This window comes from Armigeres subalbatus, chromosome 3 (genome assembly GCF_024139115.2).
Source record: "Armigeres subalbatus isolate Guangzhou_Male chromosome 3, GZ_Asu_2, whole genome shotgun sequence".
NCBI lineage: Eukaryota > Metazoa > Arthropoda > Insecta > Diptera > Culicidae > Armigeres > Armigeres subalbatus.
The window spans coordinates 323354406-323374644 of NC_085141.1; the positions used below are offsets into that span (position 1 = coordinate 323354406).

Genomic DNA, 20239 nt, shown 5'->3' on the forward strand with positions numbered 1-20239 from the left:
TCGCTTTCGTCTCCCGCATATTTTGCCAAAACAACCAATCGTTCGTCGCCGTCCTCGCCCGCGCCACTAACAGCTCAAGGGGTGGTATCCGCAATCGTCTATCGTGTGACGTCGTCGTGCGAGAGTTCCAAATATCCAATCGTGTGCAGAGTGCGATCTACTTGTTTATCCATTGAGGGTATATCTGACCGAAATGCTATCGAACGTAGCCAAATCCGTGACCCAGCGCGCTTTGTTGGGAAATGTGGTAAGTTGCAAGCCTTTGGCGAAAGCCCCGATCACTGAATGCAACACCTGTATGCATCTTTTCCGGTGACGTTGGCCCCTCTCTCGAGGAATCATAATTATGATTTTGATGATAATATTTTCTTCTAATATAAGTCAGTGCAGCACGAAGGACTGCGTGAGCGATTGCATAACAACATTGAATGCTAAGAACAGTGCGGATTTGTAGGGACTAATCGTCCTTGATTGACCGACAGCTGTTATCTCTTCAAACGAAATCGAACTGAAGTAGACCAAATAAAGTGTAGATAATAATATCAATTAGCGAACCTTATTTGGAGCATGGGACTCTCCAAGTGGTTCAACGCGATTTTTCGCTTCGGAAAGCAGTCTGGTGCCAAAGCGAATCCGGTGACACATGCTACGATTCCCGAGACAGTGGTGGATGGTGCGGAGTCGATGAAGGTGTTTCAATTTGTTTTATTTTTAGATGCTAAAAATTATATTTTGTTGATGATGAAAGTTCTGCAACCATTCAACTCTTGCTGGGCACAAGCTTATCAATATGTGTTTTGTTTGTTTTCGTTTTCAGAAAATTCTTGCGACGGCACAGCCACAGCAACAGAGCGGATATGCTACGGAAGCAGCCTTTGAAACCAGGGTGAGTCAATCGTATAAGTCTGTTTGGTATATGTATTCATTTATATTGTGCGCCAGTAGACTATATACGGAGTCTTAATACAAAAACAAAAACTTTCAGTAACAACGGGGAATTCCAAACAGGATCCTAGGTTTTTAGCACCATCAATCATTGATTACCAGTAAAATTATAATCTTCAGGTGCCAATGACAAAATGGTATTGCAAAGATTAGCAAACGATCTTCAAAAGTCTTGCTGGAATACCTACAAGTGTATTTCATACATATGTATGAGAACTCAACTACATCCGGAGCATCTAATTTCTCATGCACAAGCAATTAACGCTGCATTTAAAGCGCTACTGACAAAATCACGTCATATCATCGCCAACAGCGTATCGAGATTTTAGTGTGCTACAGTGGGGTACTGAAATCCGTGCACCTACGCAGTTCGAAATGTATCAATCATTCAGGTACACACGAGATGTAAGACTTTTGAAGGTAATACGGATATATAGAACGAATAGCTCACTCAATCTCAATCAATTAAATAAATCAATAGTTCTTGAATAAAATCCAACACTAATTTTGCATTAATTGAAGTGATCAGACTTCCCGGATTATGCAGGGCAGTCCCAGATTCAGCTTGTCGGCCCCGCATTACCAGGTGTCCTGGGAAAGGCCGGAACTTATTGGAAGACGATTGGATATAAAACTGAATATATTTATGATTTCTATTGTTTCACTTTATGCATCTATGGTGAGGGAAGCGTGGGCCAAAACGCCAACAGAAGGATGCAAGTGCAAAAAATCGTAGCAATTCATCAGATTAGGCAATCACATTGGCATTTCACAGGTTTGAGCATAAGTATGATTGACTGCCCACGGTTGCTACTCTATTATTGCCAGACTAACTGTAATTACAAAGAGTACCAAGTGATGATCACTTGTCATAAGACGAGTTTGTACAATCCCATTTAATTCCACCACTTAATTGTACCTTGACAGATACGTATTTCGACCTCAACAGTAAGGTCGTCTTCAGTGTCTCGTACTTGACTCGACTACGAGACACTGAAGACCTTACTGTTAAGGTCGAAATACGTATCTGTCAAGGTACAATTAAGTGGTGGATTTAAATGGGATTGTACAAACTCGTCTTATGACAAGTGAAGACATTCCACTAAAAAGCTCAAAATAATTTTCTTAACAAGTGATGATATTTGGGACTAATATCACCTTCAATGTGTAAAAACTGGTGACCCAAAACTAAGCAATACCGGCACCAGCCGTGTTCGAATGCTAATTAAGGGATGGTTAGGAATATTTATTTATTTATTTATTGAATCGTCTTCGACGGTATCGTACAGATTAAAATTAAACTACATTCTTAATGCTAGTTTTGAAACAATGCTTAGAAATATTAAAATCAAACATATCACACACAACGTTGAAATTTCAAAAACAGAAACTTTAAGGGCTGTTATACCCATAATTTGTCAAGTGCATGGGGGCAGCGATGAGTGAAGCGTGCCGTAATCTACGACTGGGAGCGATGAGTTGGGTCTCCGAGAGAAGATCCGAGCAATCTATGTATCCTTCGAGGATGTCGTGGACCAATAATCTTTTTAGTTTCAACCGTCTTCTTGACGAAAGTTCAAGATCCGCCAGCTGACAGCGAGCAGGATAGTCTGGTATATTTGCAGGGTTATTCCACGGTAAGTGACGAAGTGCAAAACGGATGAATGATTTTTGAAAACGAATGACTTGCGAAGTGTGGTAAGGATCCCAAACAGAGGCAGCATACTCAAAAATGCTACGCACGAGGGCGCAGTACAGTGACTTCAATATATATATGTCTGTAAACTGCGATGCATTACGACGAATGAATCCGAGAACTGCCCAAACTTTAGCAGTAATTGTACAAATATGCTCATTGAAACGCAGTCTAGAATCCATTACGACTCCCAAGTCTCGGATTGAAGCGACACGGTCCAGTTCCATTACATCGATGGTATAGGTGAAGGTAGTTAAAGATAGGCATCAGCAGAAAGTGATCACCTTGCACTTCTTCGTTAACGCACATCCCATTTTCATCGCACCAACAGAGAAGTTCATCAATGTCCGTCTGCAGAGCAACGCAGTCTAGTAATGATTTGATCACTCTGAAGATTTTGAGATCGTCGGCAAACAGTAGTTTTGCAGATGAGCTTCGAAGGCTTAGGTCGTTTATGTAGAGAACTTTTATGTATGTTTATGTAGAGTTTATGTAGAAAATTAAAGGCCCTAGCACACTGCCTTGCGGAACACCCGAAGGAATGTTGAAGGCCTCGGATCGGGGAGAGTTTGTTTCAACGTAAGAATTTCTGCCAGTCAAATAGGATAAAATCCAGTCCGCTACCCAGTCTGGAAAGCCCACGTGTCGCAACTTATTGACGGCATGATGATGTGGTATGCAGTTGAACGCTTTCGAAAAGTCGAAGTAAATCGAATCAACCTGATTTCGCCGTTCGATTTCACGGAACAGCACGTTAGAGTAACATAACAGGTTGGTCATAGTAGAGCGACGTGGAACGAAACCATGCTGGTGTTCCGATATGACATGTGTAGTTGCTGATAATATGACTTTGTGGATCATAAATTCAAATAGTTTACCAAGACAACATAGTATCGAAAGCACGGTAGTTTTCAACATTGCCCCTACTTCCTGATTTGTGGACAGGGATAATTTTTTTAGAATTCCATAATTCCGGGAACGTATTGTCTTTCATCTATTGATTGAAAAGCAGTAGCAGTGGAGTCGCAAAAGATTCAGCACAACTTTTCAGAAGATAGGGCGTTAAGCCGTCCACTCCTGCACCTTTGGACACGTCAATGTCACAAAGAGCCTTTAGCACTTCACGATGGGATAACTGAAAGCGTGGATGACGTTTTTCATGGACTGGGACGTTCTGGAATCCTCCTGCGTGGGCTGGGGGCAGATATGTTGCATTGAATACGTTTTGAAAGAATGCCGCAAAAAGGTTCGCAGCCTCGTCAGATGTAGTTGCAGTAGCGTTACCGTACTTCACAGTCTTCGGAATTTGGTTACTTGTCTTCTGAGATTTCACAAACTTCCAAAACATGGAGGGGTTGTTCTTTAAATTCGACTGCAAGTTGTCCAGGTGTCTACGGTAGCAGGAGTCAAGAAGCTCGTTGTAGGAAGATTCCACCAGTCGGAGCATTCCTGTTCTCGTCGGTTTTGTTGGCTAAGAATCTTTTGCGCGCTTTTCTCAAATTGTTTCGCTGGTTACGAAGTTCAGCATTCCAACAGGGCTTTCTGCTAATACAGTGATTATTACTTCGGCGATGAGGTACCATCAATTGGAAAACTTCATACAGTTTGTCATAGAACAAGACAACATTACCATCGATAGAAGGCGCCTGGAGATATTGAGTCCAGTTGATCGTAGAAAGCTCGGAATTAAGAGAGAGACAATCGCATCGCCGGAAGTCGAAATGTATAGCATCTGCATCACGTTTAGTTTGAGCGGGTATGAAACTGCAAACATCCATTTGTATTAGCACTGGCGGGTGATGATCATCTGTTGGTAGGAGGGGCAAGGCTGGCTGAGAAACTGCTAAGATGACCGACGAGCTCGTGAACACAAGATCAAGCACTCCACTATAACGATTCGAAATGGAGTTAATTTGCACCAGACCGCTGGCGGAGATTGATTCGGTTAGAAAATTGTTTGCTCGCTAAACGCATTTACGGGAAGCAAGCCGTTGATATCGTCGTCAAATCACCACTGAAGGTAAGGCAGATTGTAATCCCCTAGCAGTAGAATGATATCGTTGTCCAAAGACATGTCTGAAACTCGTTGAACGGCGGAGAAATGGGCGGAGTAGACCGCTGGATCAGATTTTGGACGCAGGTAAATTCCGAAGATATATACGGATCGATTTTTAAGTTTCACGCACAATACGACTTGCTCGAGTTCGATGCAGCTATCAAGGGTCACCTCGAAACAATTCATTTCATGTTTCAAAGCAATTAGCACACCCCTACCTCTACAAAGGTTGCTGGTTGCACTACGATCACAACGAAATATCTTGTAGTCCGACGAGAGTTCTAAATTGCATATATCAGACCGTAGCCACGTTTCGGTTAAAACTACTATGTCGTAATCACAAGCCGACAATCGTAGTTTCAAATCCGTCGTTTTCGTGCGTAAGCCCCTGACATTCAGGTAGTTTGCGCACAAGAATTGCGCATCATTTCGAGCAATGACGTTGGAACAATTTTCAGCTGGATGAAACGTTGCGACATTTTGGCTGGAATCGGGATTTTTTACACGGGTTGAACTGGTCGTATTGAGATCGGGAGTCTGATGTTTTGGTTGTGTTTTCGTAGTGTAGATGCAGTCTCGTTTCTTCTGCTTGTCGTTTATGGAACTGTCAGTGTGGAACGCACCTATCTCTTTCTTTCCCAAGATCCTTCTTATGGCAGTCAGTGCGGAATTTTCTATGTTGGCTACGAAATGAACTGCGGTGGAGGTATACAAGTGTCAGTCCCGTGATTGAGATCGTACTTGCCTGAGTGGGCTGGAGTGGCTCGACTGTGATGAACGGATATGCTGGGGGCCCTCCATAGCCGTGCGGCAAGACGCGCGGCTACAAAGCAAGACCATGCTGAGGGTGGCTGGGTTCGATGCCCGGTGCCGGTCTAGACATTTTTCGGATTGGAAATTGTCTCGACTTCTCTGGGCATAAAAGTATCATCGTGTTAGCCTCATGATATACGAATGCAAAAATGGAAACCTGGCTTAGAAACCTCGCAGCTAATAACTGTGGAAGTGCTTAATGAACACTAAGCTGCGAGGCGGCTCTGTCCCAGTGTGGGGATGTAATGCCAATAAGAAGAAGAAGAAGTAAAAGAAAGAATGTGCTGACGTGATACTCGCATTATAAGTACGAGTAAGCACTGAGATGTTGGATATATGGGGTAGGGAGGTAGCGAGGTTTTGACGTCATTTAGATTTTTGGAATCGAGAGCGTTACGCTGAAAGGGAAGATTTCAAACATTACTAGCGCCTTCATCTTTCGATGGATTTTGAAGATTTATATATCAATCGACTCGGACGCAATTTGTCAATTTCATTTAAATTTAAGATTATTAACGATTTCGCTGAGTGAAAGCTCTTGAGTATTCCATTTAGCTATGGAGGTTTTCTTTAACCTGCGCTTAACGAGGAAGCGCCATAATCAGTATAATGACAAAATGAATTTCCTTATACTAATTTTCATGCAAACTTGAAACGGCTTGTGCTACATCAGTTTTAATCCAAATGAGCTCAAATTTTCGGAGGACACTCAGAACATGATACAACATTTAAACCACCCTAATGTTTAATGAATGAAAAACGGGACAGTTCCCTTAAAATAGCACATTTAGCCCAAGTCTAAAAAAAATGATTATTAGAATTTTTAAATTTAAATGCTATCATTAATAAGAAATCTATAAATGCCCTACATTTGCTTGAATAAATTAATTATTAGTTTTATTTCCAGAAATTTTTAATAAACAAATTGGTAATAATTCTACACAGCATGTTGTTACCAAAATCAATACATATAATCAAACACCATACGTTCAAAAGTTAACAGTAAATACTTACTTGATACTTGATGGGCTACAGCTCTTCGATGAGCCTACGCCGAATGGAGTATCCTTCTCCACTGGACTCGATCCTGGGTCAATCGCTTCCAGTCGCCCTGAACATTGAGCGCCCTCAGGTCCTCTTCAACTGCAAAAAGCCATCGTGTACGCGGCCTTCCACGAAGCCTGCGGCCTCTTCCGGGTTCTCTACTAAATATTATCTTCGCTTGACGTTCTTCCGGCATACGAACAACGTGACCAGCCCACCGTAGTCTGCCGTGTTGTATAAGCTTAATAATATCCAGCCCTTTATACACCTGGTACAATTCGTGATTCATGCGACGCCGCCAGATACCGTTCTCCTGTTTACCGCCGAGTATTGTCCGCAGCACCTTACGCTCCGAGAGCTCTCCGATCAGCCTCCTTTAACGTCCATGTCTCACCGGAAGAATCAGAGTAGTATACAGCGCGAGTTTTGTTTTCGTTTGCAGACTACGGGACGTAAGCTGGTTACGAAGTCCGTAATAAGCCCTATTTGCAGCTGCAATACGCCTTTTTACCTCGCGGGTAACATCATTATCGCACGTCACTAATGTTCCAAGATACACAAATTCTTCTACCACTTCAAATTTTTCACCATCCAGCACTATTTCGCTACCACCACCACTAATGAACCCACGTTGATTGCCAGCGACCATGTACTTCGTTTTGCTGGTATTGATCGTGAGTCCAATCCTCGCTGTGCTGTAAGAGGGAGCTCTTAAAAGGCGCAAAAGCCTCTTCCACGGCACGGCGATCAATTCCGATAATATCGATATCGTCCGCAAATCCCAGGAGCATATGCGATTTTGTGATAATGGTACCGCTTCTTTGCACACCAGCTCTCCTAATCGCTCCCTCGAGCGCTATATTGAACAGTAGATTCGAGAGTGCATCACCCTGCTTTAATCCATCTAAGGTAACAAATGACGTCGATATTTCATCCGCAACACTTGATTTCGATCCGTCCAACGTTATACGAATCAGCCGTATCAGTTTCGCCGGAAAACCATGTTCAAGCATAATTTGCCATAATTCATTCCATTTCACTGAATCGTACGCCGCCTTGAAATCAATAAACAGATGATGTGTCTGCAAGTTGTACTCCCGGAATTTATCAAGGATTTGTCTCAGGGTAAACATTTGATCCGTCGTTGATCGGCCCTCACGAAAACCTGCTTGGTATTCGCCGACGAAGGACTCTTCAAGCGGTCTCAATCTGTTGAACAGAATACGGGACATAATTTTGTACGCCGAATTAAGGAGGGTTATTCCTCGGTAATTGGCGCACTCCAGTCTGTGCCCTTTCTTAAAGAGAGGGCAAATGAGGCCGTCCAACCAGCTAGCAGGCATTTCCTCGTCTTCCCATATTTTCGACATAATATGGTGCAGAACTTCATAAAGCTGCTCACTGCCATGTTTGAGAAGTTCATCGGTAGCGGGTCCTTCCCGCAGCCTTATTGTTTTTCAGCTCTTTAACAGCTTTTTTAACCTCATCTAGTGTAGGTGACTCCACAGCTTGTCCATCGTCGCTTATATTTATTCTGTTCACCGATGCACCGTCACTTCCTCCATTCAACAAAGTCTCGAAGTGTTGCAGCCACTTCGGTTTTATCTGTCAGCAAATTCCCTTGTTGGTCGTTGCACATGACGGGAGATGGCGCTGTCTTTCTCCGCACGCCATTGACAGACTCATAAAACCTCCGTATATTGTTCTGCTCCATTTTTTCCTACGTCTCATCAATAACTTGTTCTTTGAACTCTTTTCACTTCCTGCGGTGGGTTCATTTTTCGGCTGTTTTTGTTGCCTTGTACCGATCTCTATTAGATCGGGCACTCGACACCTACATCCGGCTTCTGGCAACGTTCTTCTCGTCTGTCACTCTCTGACACTCCACATCGAAGCAACCCGTTCTGGGTCGCCTCTGTGCAGTGCCTACCACTTCTCGTGCTGTAGTGCTCACCGCTCCATGGATCGACTCCCATAGATCGTTGATGTTGTTGCTAACGTTGATTGCACTTATCCGTTCGTGGAGCTTCTGGCGGTACTCAGCCGACACACCTTCCGCCGACAATCGCTGGTTATTGTAACGCATCGTTCGCTGTGATCTTTCGTTCCATACAGTTGACAACCGTGATCGAATTTTACTGACAACGAGGTAGTGATCAGAGTCAATGTTCGGCCCTCTGAATGTCCGCACATCGATAACATCCGAGAAATGGTGCCCATCCACCAGAACATGGTCTATCTGGTTGCAAGTTTCACCATTTGGGTGTCTCCAGGTGTGCTTTCGGATGTTCTTTCGTGCAAAGTAGGTGCTACTGATGGCCATCCCTCTGGCAGCAGCAAAATTTACTAGCCGTAGGCCGTTGTCATTGGTAGCGAAGTGAAGGCTCTCCCTACCGATTATGGGACGGAAAAAGTCCTCTCTACCGACCTGAGCGTTAGCGTCTCCGATAACAATTTTCACGTCATGCTTTGGGCACTCTCCATAGGCTTTATCAAGACATTCATAAAACGTGTCCTTCACGTCGTCGGATTTATCGTTTGTCGGTGCGTAAACGTTGATTAGGCTGTAATTGAAGAATTTGCCCCGTATCCTCAACACACAGATTCGTTCGCTAATGGGTTTCCACCGCATCACTCGCTTCATCTGCTTGCCCATCACTACGAAACCAACTCCATGCTCTGCTTTTTCACCGCCGCTGTGATAGATGTTCGGATCTAGGCCTTCTTGAATAGCAGCCACGTTCACTCCAACCTTCTGCAGTTCACGAGCCAGAAGGCTCACTCGTCCAGGTTCATTTAGGGTCCTGACATTCCAGGTACCGAGTTTCCAATCATAGTCCTTATTTCGTTGCCGGGTCGGTTGCCAAAAATAACGTTCTCTTTTTCTTCTATCTCCATTTTTCGTGGTATTTGAGAGGCTTCAGTAAGCCACCTTACCGGGGTCGCGTTACCTACATCGCGATGATGGGGCTGCCACCTTAGGTATAGCTGACGCGATACAGCATTTCGTTAATCAGCCGCTGGGTACCAGGCAGACGCTGTTTGAGCCGCACCTCCTGGTGAACAGACGCTCGAGGCGTACCTTCTCACTCTAGCTGATGTCAGAAGGACAACAGTGCCCAGGCTGCACTACCAGCTAAGTACACAACCCTTAGCTGGCGGTCTTTTGTCATCGGACGACCCGTGGAAGCGTGAGATAGGGACTTGTGGGGACCAGAGCTCTGTTGGGCGCTCCTTCCCACCATTTTGCAGCCCTAGTAAATACGTTACGTTTATATAAGTCCTACGTCTACTAGCGGTTATGTTTAAAACATTACCCATTGCTCGTTTTTTGGTCGCGGCGTTGACAGTTGAGAAGTTAACATTTTTCTGTTAACTAAATTAATGATTTCGTGTGTGTTACTTCTACGTGAAGTTAAACGATTTACAATGATATGGAAATGCTAATATCATCTTCCAAACTTGGACGTACATGTTCATGATAGCATTAGAGGCGAAAGTATAGAATTGATAGTTCCGTTAGGATACGGCAGGCATGAAGAATGTTTTTATAGAAGTCGATTTGAAAGCGAGCGGAGGGCAATATTTGTGATGGCACATATTGCACGACCTTCCTTCTGCCAAGCTCCCGTATGAAGGGGAGGAAGAATATCAGTGTGGAAGCTGATATATCTCCACTGGCAAAAGGAAGGTGGTTTGACTTGCTCATATGCCATCGCGTGCGGAAGGATTTGCTATCGACGAGTACTGTCTCCAAATTTCTAATATGACATCAGCATTTAGTCGAATAGGATTTTTATTGCACAGTTCTGTTTTCTCATTGCGTCCGTCTCGTCGCAACCAACTTGGCTGCCTCGGAGAGAACAAAGCAGAGAAAGGCACTGCTGCTGTACCGTCGACCAATAACAGCTGAATTGATGGATGCCCCCATCAAGGGTAGAACACTAAATTAATGATTTCGTGTGTGTTACTTCTACGTGAAGTTAAACGATTTACAATGATATGGAAATGCTAATATCATCTTCTGTTCTCTCCGAGGCAGCCAAGTTGGTTGCGACGAGACGGACGCAATGAGAAAACAGAACTGTGCAATAAAAATCCTATTCGACTAAATGCTGATGTCATATTAGAAATTTGGAGACAGTACTCGTCGATAGCAAATCCTTCCGCACGCGATGGCATATGAGCAAGTCAAACCACCTTCCTTTTGCCAGTGGAGATATATCAGCTTCCACACTGATATTCTTCCCTCCCCTTCATACGGGAGCTTGGCAGAAGGAAGGTCGTGCGATATGTGCCATCACAAATATTGCCCTCCGCTCGCTTTCAAATCGACTTCTATAAAAACATTCTTCATGCCTGCCGTATCCTAACGGAACTATCAATTCTATACTTTCGCCTCTAATGCTATCATGAACATGTACGTCCAAGTTTGGAAGATGATATTAGCATTTCCATATCATTTTTCTGTTGTTGGGTTCTAAATAATTTATTCCGAAATGATCTCTGGCACTCGAGAGTTCGGGCTTATATTTATTTAGACAAGGTATTATAGAAACTTTTAAAGTATTCCGGATATTTTAACCTTCCGGGACTCGCGCCGTTGTAAAAAGTACTACACCTTCGAAAAAAGCAAGCTTGTCGTTCCCAAGAGTGGCGAGACTGCGTAAGTGATCCAGGACCATGCGAGTCCCGGAAGGTTAAGGAGAATTTAAACTGCGCCTTTGGACATTGAAGGCTGGAGGTTAATTAAAAATCGTGATTTCGGAAATTTCTCCAGGAATACCTCCGGAAGTTTCTCTAGGAGTTCTTCCGGAAGTTTCTCCATGATTCCCTTTGGATGTTACTCCATGAATTATTCCGGAAGTTTCTCCAGAAATTCCCCAGGAAATTCTCCCAAGAATTCCTCCAAAAATTCCTCCGCAAGTTTCTACGGGACATTATTCAAAATTTTCTAGACGAATTCTTTCGGAAGTTAACATACATTTTTTTTTGGAAATTATTCCATGAATACCTTCGGAAACTCCTGTAGGAATTGCTCCGATAATTCCTACAGGAATTGCTCTGGAAGATCCTCCTTGAACTCCTCAGTAATTCCTCTAGGAATTCCACTGGAAATATCCTCCAGAAGTTCCCCTGGAAGTAACCTCAGGAATTCCTCCAAAAGTTCCCCCAGAAGTTTCTTCAGGAATTCCCCTGGAAGTGTCTCCAAGAATTCCCCCTGAAATTCCTCAAACATTTCCTTCGGAAATTTCTATAGGAAATCCTCCAGAAATTTTTCGAAGCTCCTCCAGGAATTCTTCCAAAAGTATTTCAAGGAATTCCTCTAGAAATTCCTCAAAAATTTCCTTCGGAAGTTTCTATAGTTAATCCTCCTGAAATTTCAACAGGAAGTTCCTCCAAGAATTCCTCTGGAAGCTCCTCCAGAATTCCCCTGGAAATTTCTCCAAGAATTCCTCTAAAATGTCCTTTGGAAGTTTCTATAGGGAATCCTCCAGAAGTTTCTGCTCTGCCTAAGGAAGTTTCTACAAAATCAAAAACCAGATTAGTCAACCTAGCGGTGATGGTGCCTTTCTCGACCTTCGTAAAATGTGTTTGCTTGAAAGTAGATGAGCTAGTAGCTAGGAGTAAAAAACAAAAACTTCTTTGTCCGTTCTATGAAAATCGGATTATTTCAAGCAAAGATATTGTAGATCCAGTTGAAAACGCGAGACCTCGGTTCGGTTTTCAACTTGATCTACAATATGCTAATAAGAATTTCGACATTTTTTTTCCTTTTCCAATCTTTTTGATGTACATACCCCTGTTTTATTTTACCCAGTTATATATTTTAAGGATATCACATTTGGATGTTTGTTAAACTGAAGCTCTGACTACATAAAAAGAAATCGAAAATGTCATTTACATTAAGCGAGTGGAGGGCAATATTTGTTATGATATAAATCTCATGACCATCCTTCTGCCAAACTCCCGTATGAAGAGGGAGGGAGATGTATCAGTGTGGAAGCATCCGATAGTTCGTTTTCGGAGAGAAATTATAGCCTTTCGGTACAACTTTGTAGCACAAGAAAGGCAAAATAGATTTTGGCCATAATTTCTTAGGTAATAGTCCAAGCTGGCCAATTTTCAATAGAAAATAATAGAATAGGATTCCGCGTCCAATGCAATTTGTTTTGAGTAAATCGATTGAGGTTAAGTGCATTAAAATGAGTTAGACTTTTTTACGCGCTTTTTTATAACAAAAAGTATTTTGTGCCGATCTTTCAAAGTTTCAATAGAAACAATACGACAGGATCCCGCGTCGAATGGAACTTGTTGCTGGATAAGTACCAGTAGATAAGTGTAAGCTGGATAAGGTTGAGGATAAGTACCAAACAAGTGAGCTAAACTTTTCGCACTTTTGGTGCGCGCACACACATACATACACACACACAGAGACATCATCTCAGTTCGTCGAGCTGAGTCGATTGGTATATAACACTATTGGTCTTCAGGCCTTCTGTAAAAGTTTGGCTTTGGAGCGAACATATAGCCTTTTCGTATACTTTGTAGACAAAAGGCAAAAATGGTGTTTCGGAAATAACTTCCGATCCCATATTTCGATCTGGCCAATGTTCAATAGGACACATTGGGACAGGATTATGCGTCGAATGCAACTTGTTGGGAGCAAATAATCTGAACATAAATGCCTAAAAATGAGTGACATTCTTTACGCGATTTTTTCGTAAAAGTTTGCATTTTAGGCCAATTTTCAATAGGAAACAATGGGACAGAAATCTGCGTCGAATGCAACTTGTTGCGTGTAAATCGACTAAGGTTAGGTATCCGAAAAATAGGTGACATTTTTTTTTTGTGATTTTTCTATTAAAAAAAGGATATTTGGCCAAAACTTCCGATCCCATAGTCCGACCTGGTCAATTTTCAATGGGAAACAATGGGAAAAGATTCTGCGTCGAATGCAATTTGTTGCGAGCAAATCGGTTGAGAATAAGTGCCCGAAAAATGAGTGACATTTTTTACGCGATTTTTACGTATAAATTTGTATTTTGGCCATAACTTCCGATCCCATAGTCCGACCTGGCCAATTTTCAATAGGAAACAATGGGAAAGGATTCTGCGTCGAATGCAATTTGCTGCGAGCAAATCGGTTAAGGATAAGTACTCGAAAAGTGAGCGACATTTTTACGTATAAAATTGTATTTTGGCCATAACTTCCGATCCCATAGTCCGACCTGGCCAATTTTCAATAGGAAACAATGGGAAAGGATTTTGCGTCGAATGCAATTTGTTGCGAGCAAATCGGTTGAGGATAAGTGCCCGAAAAATGAGTGACATTTTTCGCGCACACACACACACACACATACACACACACACACAGACATCACCTCAATTCGTCGAACTGAGTCGATTGGTATATAACACTATGGGTCTCCGGGCCTTCTATAAAAAGTTTGTTTTTGGAGCGATCATATAGCCTTTACCGTATATTTAGTATACGAGAAAGGCAAAAATCCTAAGGGAAAAAATATCTTCCGCGTCACTGGGGGGAGACCGGTGCCGGCCACGCTTCTAAGGATCCGGTCAGCCTCGTCGAGGAGAGGGATCCCGTACTCTCCTGATGTCACCGCAGCATAGGAAGCTGCCTTGCAGCAGATGGCCGTGAGGACTCTATGACGGAAAGGGAAGATTCCGGCTTCGACACAAGCTGCTTCAGCTGGCGTGGAAGTAAGGAGACCGGAAGCCAGTCGGACGTAGCTGTTGGATACTGGGGAAAGCACGCTGATAAGGTCCTTCGCGCAGATAAGGTCAGCTCTAACCCATATAGCAGGCGACTATCACTGGTTGCTTGGCCTATACTTAGCCGGTTGTTGGTACGGTGTTTTGCAGCCAGGGTTTTCATTAGGCTGATTCGCGGCTTGCAGGCCACGTTCACCGCCCGAAAGTGTGGTAAAAAGGTAAGCCGCCGGTCGATACCGACACCAAGAACGCGAACGATTTTCCGGTTAGGTATTGGGTCGTGGCCAAGCTTAATAGGGGGGCCTCCGACTTGATGGTGGCCATGGCAATCGTGGCCCCGGATGCACTTACCCGCATTCATAGAAAAGCCAATGGAGGTGGCTCAGCGGTGGATTGCGCTAACCGCCGCCTGTGCTTTAATCCTAGTTCGCACGGGAGTTCCACCTACGACAATCAGGAGGATGTCGTCGGCGTAGACAAAGAGGTGGACGTTGGCCGGTAGTATACCGAAGACCCCGTTCATTGCAATCAGGAAAAGGTTGACCGCAAGAACCGACCCTTGGGGGACCCCAGTTTCCTCGGCATACTCTCCGGACGCAGAGCCGCCAATGAGGACCGTGAAGGTCCTACCGGTCAAGAAGTTTTTGATGTAGGCAAGCATGTTGCCAGTGATGCCCCATTCTTGTAATTTGTTGAGGTCCTGGTCCTCAACCAGGGGTGTCCAAGTCCTGCTGAAGGCTTTAGCAATGTCCAGCGAAATCAGGTCAACATGCTTGCCTTCGTTATACGCGCCTAGGTTGGCAAAGTATGTGCTCGTGCCATTTATTCAGACTAAGGCCGAAGTGGCCTGTGCGGTATATAAGAGTCTTCTCCATTCGGTTCGGTCCATGGCTACACGTCGCCAACCACGCAGTCTACGGAGGGTCCGCAAGTCATCTTCCACCTGATCGATCCACCTTGCCCGCTGCGCACCTCTTCTTCTTGTGCCCGTCGGATCATTGTCGAGAACCATTTTCACCGGGTTATTGTCCGACATTCTGGCTACGTGCCCGGCCCACCGCAGTCGTCCGATTTTCGCGGTGTGAACGATGGATGGTTCTCCCAACAGCTGATGCAACTCGTGGTTCATTCGCCTCCTCCACGTACCGGCCGCCATCTGCACCCCACCATAGATGGTACGCAGCACTTTCCTTTCGAAAACTCCAAGTGCGCGTTGGTCCTCCACGAGCATCGTCCAGGTCTCGTGTCCGTATTGGACTACCGGTCTAATGGGCGTTTTGTAGATTGTCAGTTTGGTACGGCGGCGAACTCTATTCGATCGGAGCGTCTTGCGGAGTCCAAAGTATGTACGATTTCTAGCCACTATGCGTCTCCGAATTTCTCTGCTGGTATCATTTTCGGCAGTCACCAGTGAGCCCAAGTACACAAATTCTTCTACCACCTCGATTTCGTCACCACCGATGCAAACTCGCGGTGGGTGGCTCACATTGTCTTCTCTTCCTATCATGTACTTCGTCTTCGACGTGTTGATGACTAGTCCGATCCGCTTGGCTTCCCTCTTCAGTCTGATGTAAGCTTCCTCCATCATCTCAAAGCTTCGTGCCATAATATCTATGTCGTCGGCGAAGCCAAATAGCTGGACGAACTTTCGTGTGTTATTAGCGCGGTACAGTTGCTCCGTCTCTTCACGGTTTCGATCTTCCTGCTGACGCTTTTTCCTTCGGAAAATCGAGTTTTGTCTGTTCCGCGCCTGTTTATATGGTGCCTCGTTCGCCCACGTGCGGTGTTGTAGCAATCTCGCCCATGCTGCATTCTTCTCTTCTACTAACTGCTCACATTCGCCGTCATATCAGTCGTTTCTCTGATCCGGGAGCACCGTGCCTAGTGCAGCGACTGCGGTGCCACCAATGGCGGATCGAATATCTCTCCAGCCATCTTCAAGAGACGCTGCGCCTAGTTGCTCTTCCGTTGGGAGTGCCACTTCCAGCTGCTGCGCGTATTCTTGGGCTAGTCTACCGTCTTGTAGCCGCCCAATGTTAAGCCGCGGCGTCCGACTTCGACGCGTGTTGTACACCGTCGAGAGTTTTGAGCGCAGGCATACTGCAACGAGGTAGTGGTCGGATTCAATATTCGCACTGCGGTAAGTGCGGACGTTCGTGATGTCGGAGAAGAACGTGGTCGATTTGGTTTTCCGTTTCTTGGTTAGGTGATCTCCATGTGGCCTTGTGGATATTTTTGAGGGGTTATTTGTGCTCGTGCCATACCATCGGGCGAAAGGTGTGCTGTTGGAAGCCGAATCTTCCATCTGCTTCCAATTTTTCACGGAGCCGGCGGTTGACCAGCCACTCCATGATCTTACAAGCACAGGAGGTGAGGGAGATCGGTCGAAACGATGGATCCGACCCGTCGTGTGATTTGTGGGGATGGGGGTCACGTGGCTTTTCCTCCACTCGTCAGGGAAAGTGCGGTTCTCCCAAATGTCATTGACGAGTTTGAGAAGATGGCGTTTAGCGCCTGGATGAAGCCGTTTCAGCCTGACTGACCCCAACTGAAATCAAGAAAATGTATATGCCGCATGATTGGAATAGCTCATTTTCCCAAAATTGACCCTCAAACCAGTACTCGCTAGATCCGTGTTTACCGTTTCCAATCGATTCGAATACGGTCCAGGAAGCACAAAACTATCATAGAATGGCATAGCTTCGGCAGAAATCGTGAAGTTTGATACGCCGCATGATGGTTTTCGCCTATTTCCGTAAAGTGACCCCATAACAGGTTCCGGCGGAACGTCTGGAATCTGGAATCCAGAATACAGACCATATTTTGGACCGATCAAATTCCTGATCAAATTTTGTATAGTTTATGCGTCGTTTCTCTTCAAAATATCTAAAATAATCATTTCCGAAGCCAAAAGCTAACACCCATTTTAAATCCGGAATTACTCCGGTATCAAGTGGCCAGTCCTAAAACCTGAAACTTGAATAAATTCCGATTCTTTTGGTGAAAGTTGCGAAAGAAAAATGTCAAAAGACAAAAAAGTTACTGACAAAAAGAACGGAATGGTTAAACGACAGAAATCCTTATGATCTGCTTCTTCTTCAGTTATAAGGTGAGTTGTTTGACAACTTGTATGCGTCGCATTGCCCTATGGCAATAAAACGTGTCTTTACGACTCCTTATTTGAACCATAGAATAAACGATATGAATAGAACATGTTCAGTTTCTCTCTTGTTGATTTCACTGATTACCCCGAGAATTCCCTGACTTTTCATACGGGAGCTTGGCAGAAGGAAGGTCGTGAGATTTATATCGTCATAAATATTGCCCTACGCTCGCTTTCAAATCGACTTCTATAAAAACATTCTTCATGCCTGCTGTATCCTAACGGAACTATCAAATCTATACTTTTGTCTCTAATTCTATCATGAGCATGTACGTCTAAGCTTGAAAGATGATATTAGCATTTCCATATCATCACGAATTATATGTCGGTTAAATTCCCTTTCAATGATAAATTGCTATAAATCTGAAATCGAAGTCTCTGGCTGAAGTAGATGCTTTGGCAAAACCAATAAATAATTATGAGCGACCAATCGCATTTGATAACAAATCGCATCAACAGTTACATACCTATACAGAATTAGCATAGAGACGTGATATTATCATCCTGTTTCGTACAGATGTAGGTTAATGTAGTGATCATACGATTTCGATAGATTTTTCAGTAATTTTGTTTATCGATAACTAGTTTGTTTTTTCAATTATTTTTGCAAACTTGCACATTATTTACATTAAGATCAACACTACTTATGCCTTACAACTAAATTGATTTTCTTTTCATTCGACACCAGGCCTTCAAGCTGCACAACCTAGATCAAGGACCGACAACGAGTGTCTCCGTCACCAAGGAGGATGCGCTGAAGTACTACAGCCAGATGTACGCGATCCGTCGCATGGAAACGGCCGCCGGCAATCTGTACAAGGAGAAGATCATTCGGGGATTCTGCCATCTCTACTCCGGTCAGGAAGCATGCGCTGTAGGAATGCGTGCCGCCATGCGTCCGGAAGATTCCTGCATCACAGCCTACCGTTGCCACGGCTGGACTTACCTGATGGGTGTTCCGATGAAAGGTGTCCTGGCCGAGCTGACTGGCCGTCAGAGCGGATGTGCTCGCGGCAAGGGAGGCAGCATGCACATGTACACAAACAACTTCTACGGTGGAAACGGAATCGTCGGAGCTCAGGTTCCACTGGGGGTTGGAATCGCCTTTGCCGCCAAATACAAGGAAACGAAGGGAGTTTGCATTGCTGCCTACGGGGATGGTGCCGCCAATCAGGGACAGTTGTTTGAGGTCTACAACATGGCCAAACTGTGGAACACTCCGGTGATCTTCGTTTGTGAAAACAATGGCTACGGTATGGGAACAAGCGCTGAACGTGCCTCGGCCAACGTGAACTACTACACACGGGGGGACGCCGTGCCTGGAATTTGGGTCGACGGTATGGATGTGTTGGCTGTCCGTGAAGCTACTCGGTTCGCGATTGAGCATTGTAATAGTGGCAAGGGACCAATTTTGCTCGAAACGGCTACCTATCGCTACTCCGGACATTCCATGTCCGATCCTGGTACAAGCTACCGCTCTCGTGACGAGATCGCCGAGGTTCGCCAGACTCGTGACCCAATCACGTCGCTACGAGAAAAGATTCTGACTAATGAACTGGCCACCACCGAAGAGCTGAAGGAAATCGAATCGAAGCTCCGCGGGGAAGTGGACGCCGCAACAAAGGCAGCCAAGGCCGATCGAGAAATTGCAGTGGATGAGCTATGCACGGATGTCTATGCTCAGCCGGATAATACCGAAATCATCAGGAATGTAATGCCCGCCTCGGAACTTCAACACAGACGCCTTGGTAAGGCCGTCAACATCTAGGATGCTTAATCAAAATGGTAAGAGTATCATCCAAATGTATTTCCGCGAACTGCCACCAGCATCAGTTGTTTAAGAAGGACAATAGGAAGGTACCACTAGGAAAAATTATGCAAGCGATACGTTCTAAATCTCATAAGCAAATGAACATTTTAGGATGAATTTTTAGTTTAAAACGAAAATGATCATTAATGTAAACAATTATTGGCACCGAACATTGTGAAGAAGTATCAATCTTGGATTTTCAACGAAGAACATTCTGTGTATTTTGAACACCATCACACGAAACGGGTTTTCAAGCATTTAGTGTTTTCTTTTCTTTCCACTGATTCTCCCCTCTCCTTTAAACAGGGTCTGTTCGAATTAGAATGAAAAATAAACTTAATTGAAAATAGTATACTCCTGCATAATTTTATTGACCCGCTCACAACCCTTCGATTTTCATCGATAGTGCCTCACCAGTTTCATTTCCAAGTTGTGGAAAATTGAGCTCTTCCAAATTAGATACACCACCAGCAACATTAATCCGGCTTTCAGTATCCGATCGAACAGGATCAGGCGGTTCATCTTCCTGGCCGCCTTGGGAAGCGTTTCATCCGGATCGTTCAACAGGTACCGCCGGACGCCCAGCCAGCAGTCGAAGTAGAACTGATCGACTTTTTCCGCGGACAGGTGCCAGTTGAAGGTTTCGCTAGAAAGATGATCGGTAAGTATTGTGAAATGAAGTTATCATTACATTGAGTTGCGCAAAATTTAGGTGTCACAATTCGGAAAACTGTGCGCGGTATTTTTGAATTTTCTGAATTCCATCCGAAAATACATGAGAAACAAGTTCTTGGACTAAATTTTGAGACCAGTTGAACTATTTTATTTATTAGAAGTTTATCACTACAATTTAAGACAATATGCTCCAAAAATATAATCCATCGAAAAACAACCAAAGTTCAAACACAGAGCATACTGTGAAAAGCGCACTTTTAGGTTTTGGATCTAAAACATTAGATATTGATTTCAAAGATT

The 20239-nt window shown here is 44.2% G+C and overlaps 2 protein-coding genes across 5 annotated transcripts in view; one reads left to right on the forward strand and one right to left on the reverse strand.

The window, feature by feature from the left end:
- Positions 1–18: 18 nt before the first annotated feature.
- Positions 19–19616, forward strand: LOC134225488 (pyruvate dehydrogenase E1 component subunit alpha type II, mitochondrial-like). Of its 2 annotated transcripts, XM_062705596.1 has the most exons (4): positions 19–247; positions 382–690; positions 818–886; positions 18143–19616. In XM_062705596.1, the coding sequence occupies exons 2-4, from the start codon at positions 568–570 to the stop codon at positions 19220–19222; spliced, it is 1272 nt and encodes a 423-aa protein (XP_062561580.1). In that variant the 5' UTR covers positions 19–247; positions 382–567; the 3' UTR covers positions 19223–19616. The 2 variants fall into 2 exon arrangements, with proteins under 2 accessions (XP_062561580.1, XP_062561581.1); XM_062705597.1 differs by lacking the exon at positions 382–690 and having other exon boundaries at positions 21–247.
- Positions 19605–20239, reverse strand: part of LOC134225487 (fatty acyl-CoA reductase wat-like) — a 28101-nt gene continuing 27466 nt past the window's right edge. For all 3 annotated transcript variants that reach the window (XM_062705594.1, XM_062705595.1, XM_062705592.1), the window contains exon 7: positions 19605–19910. In XM_062705594.1, coding sequence (XP_062561578.1) covers positions 19661–19910 — 250 coding nt within the window. In that variant the 3' untranslated portion in view covers positions 19605–19660. The remainder of the gene's footprint in view (positions 19911–20239) is intronic.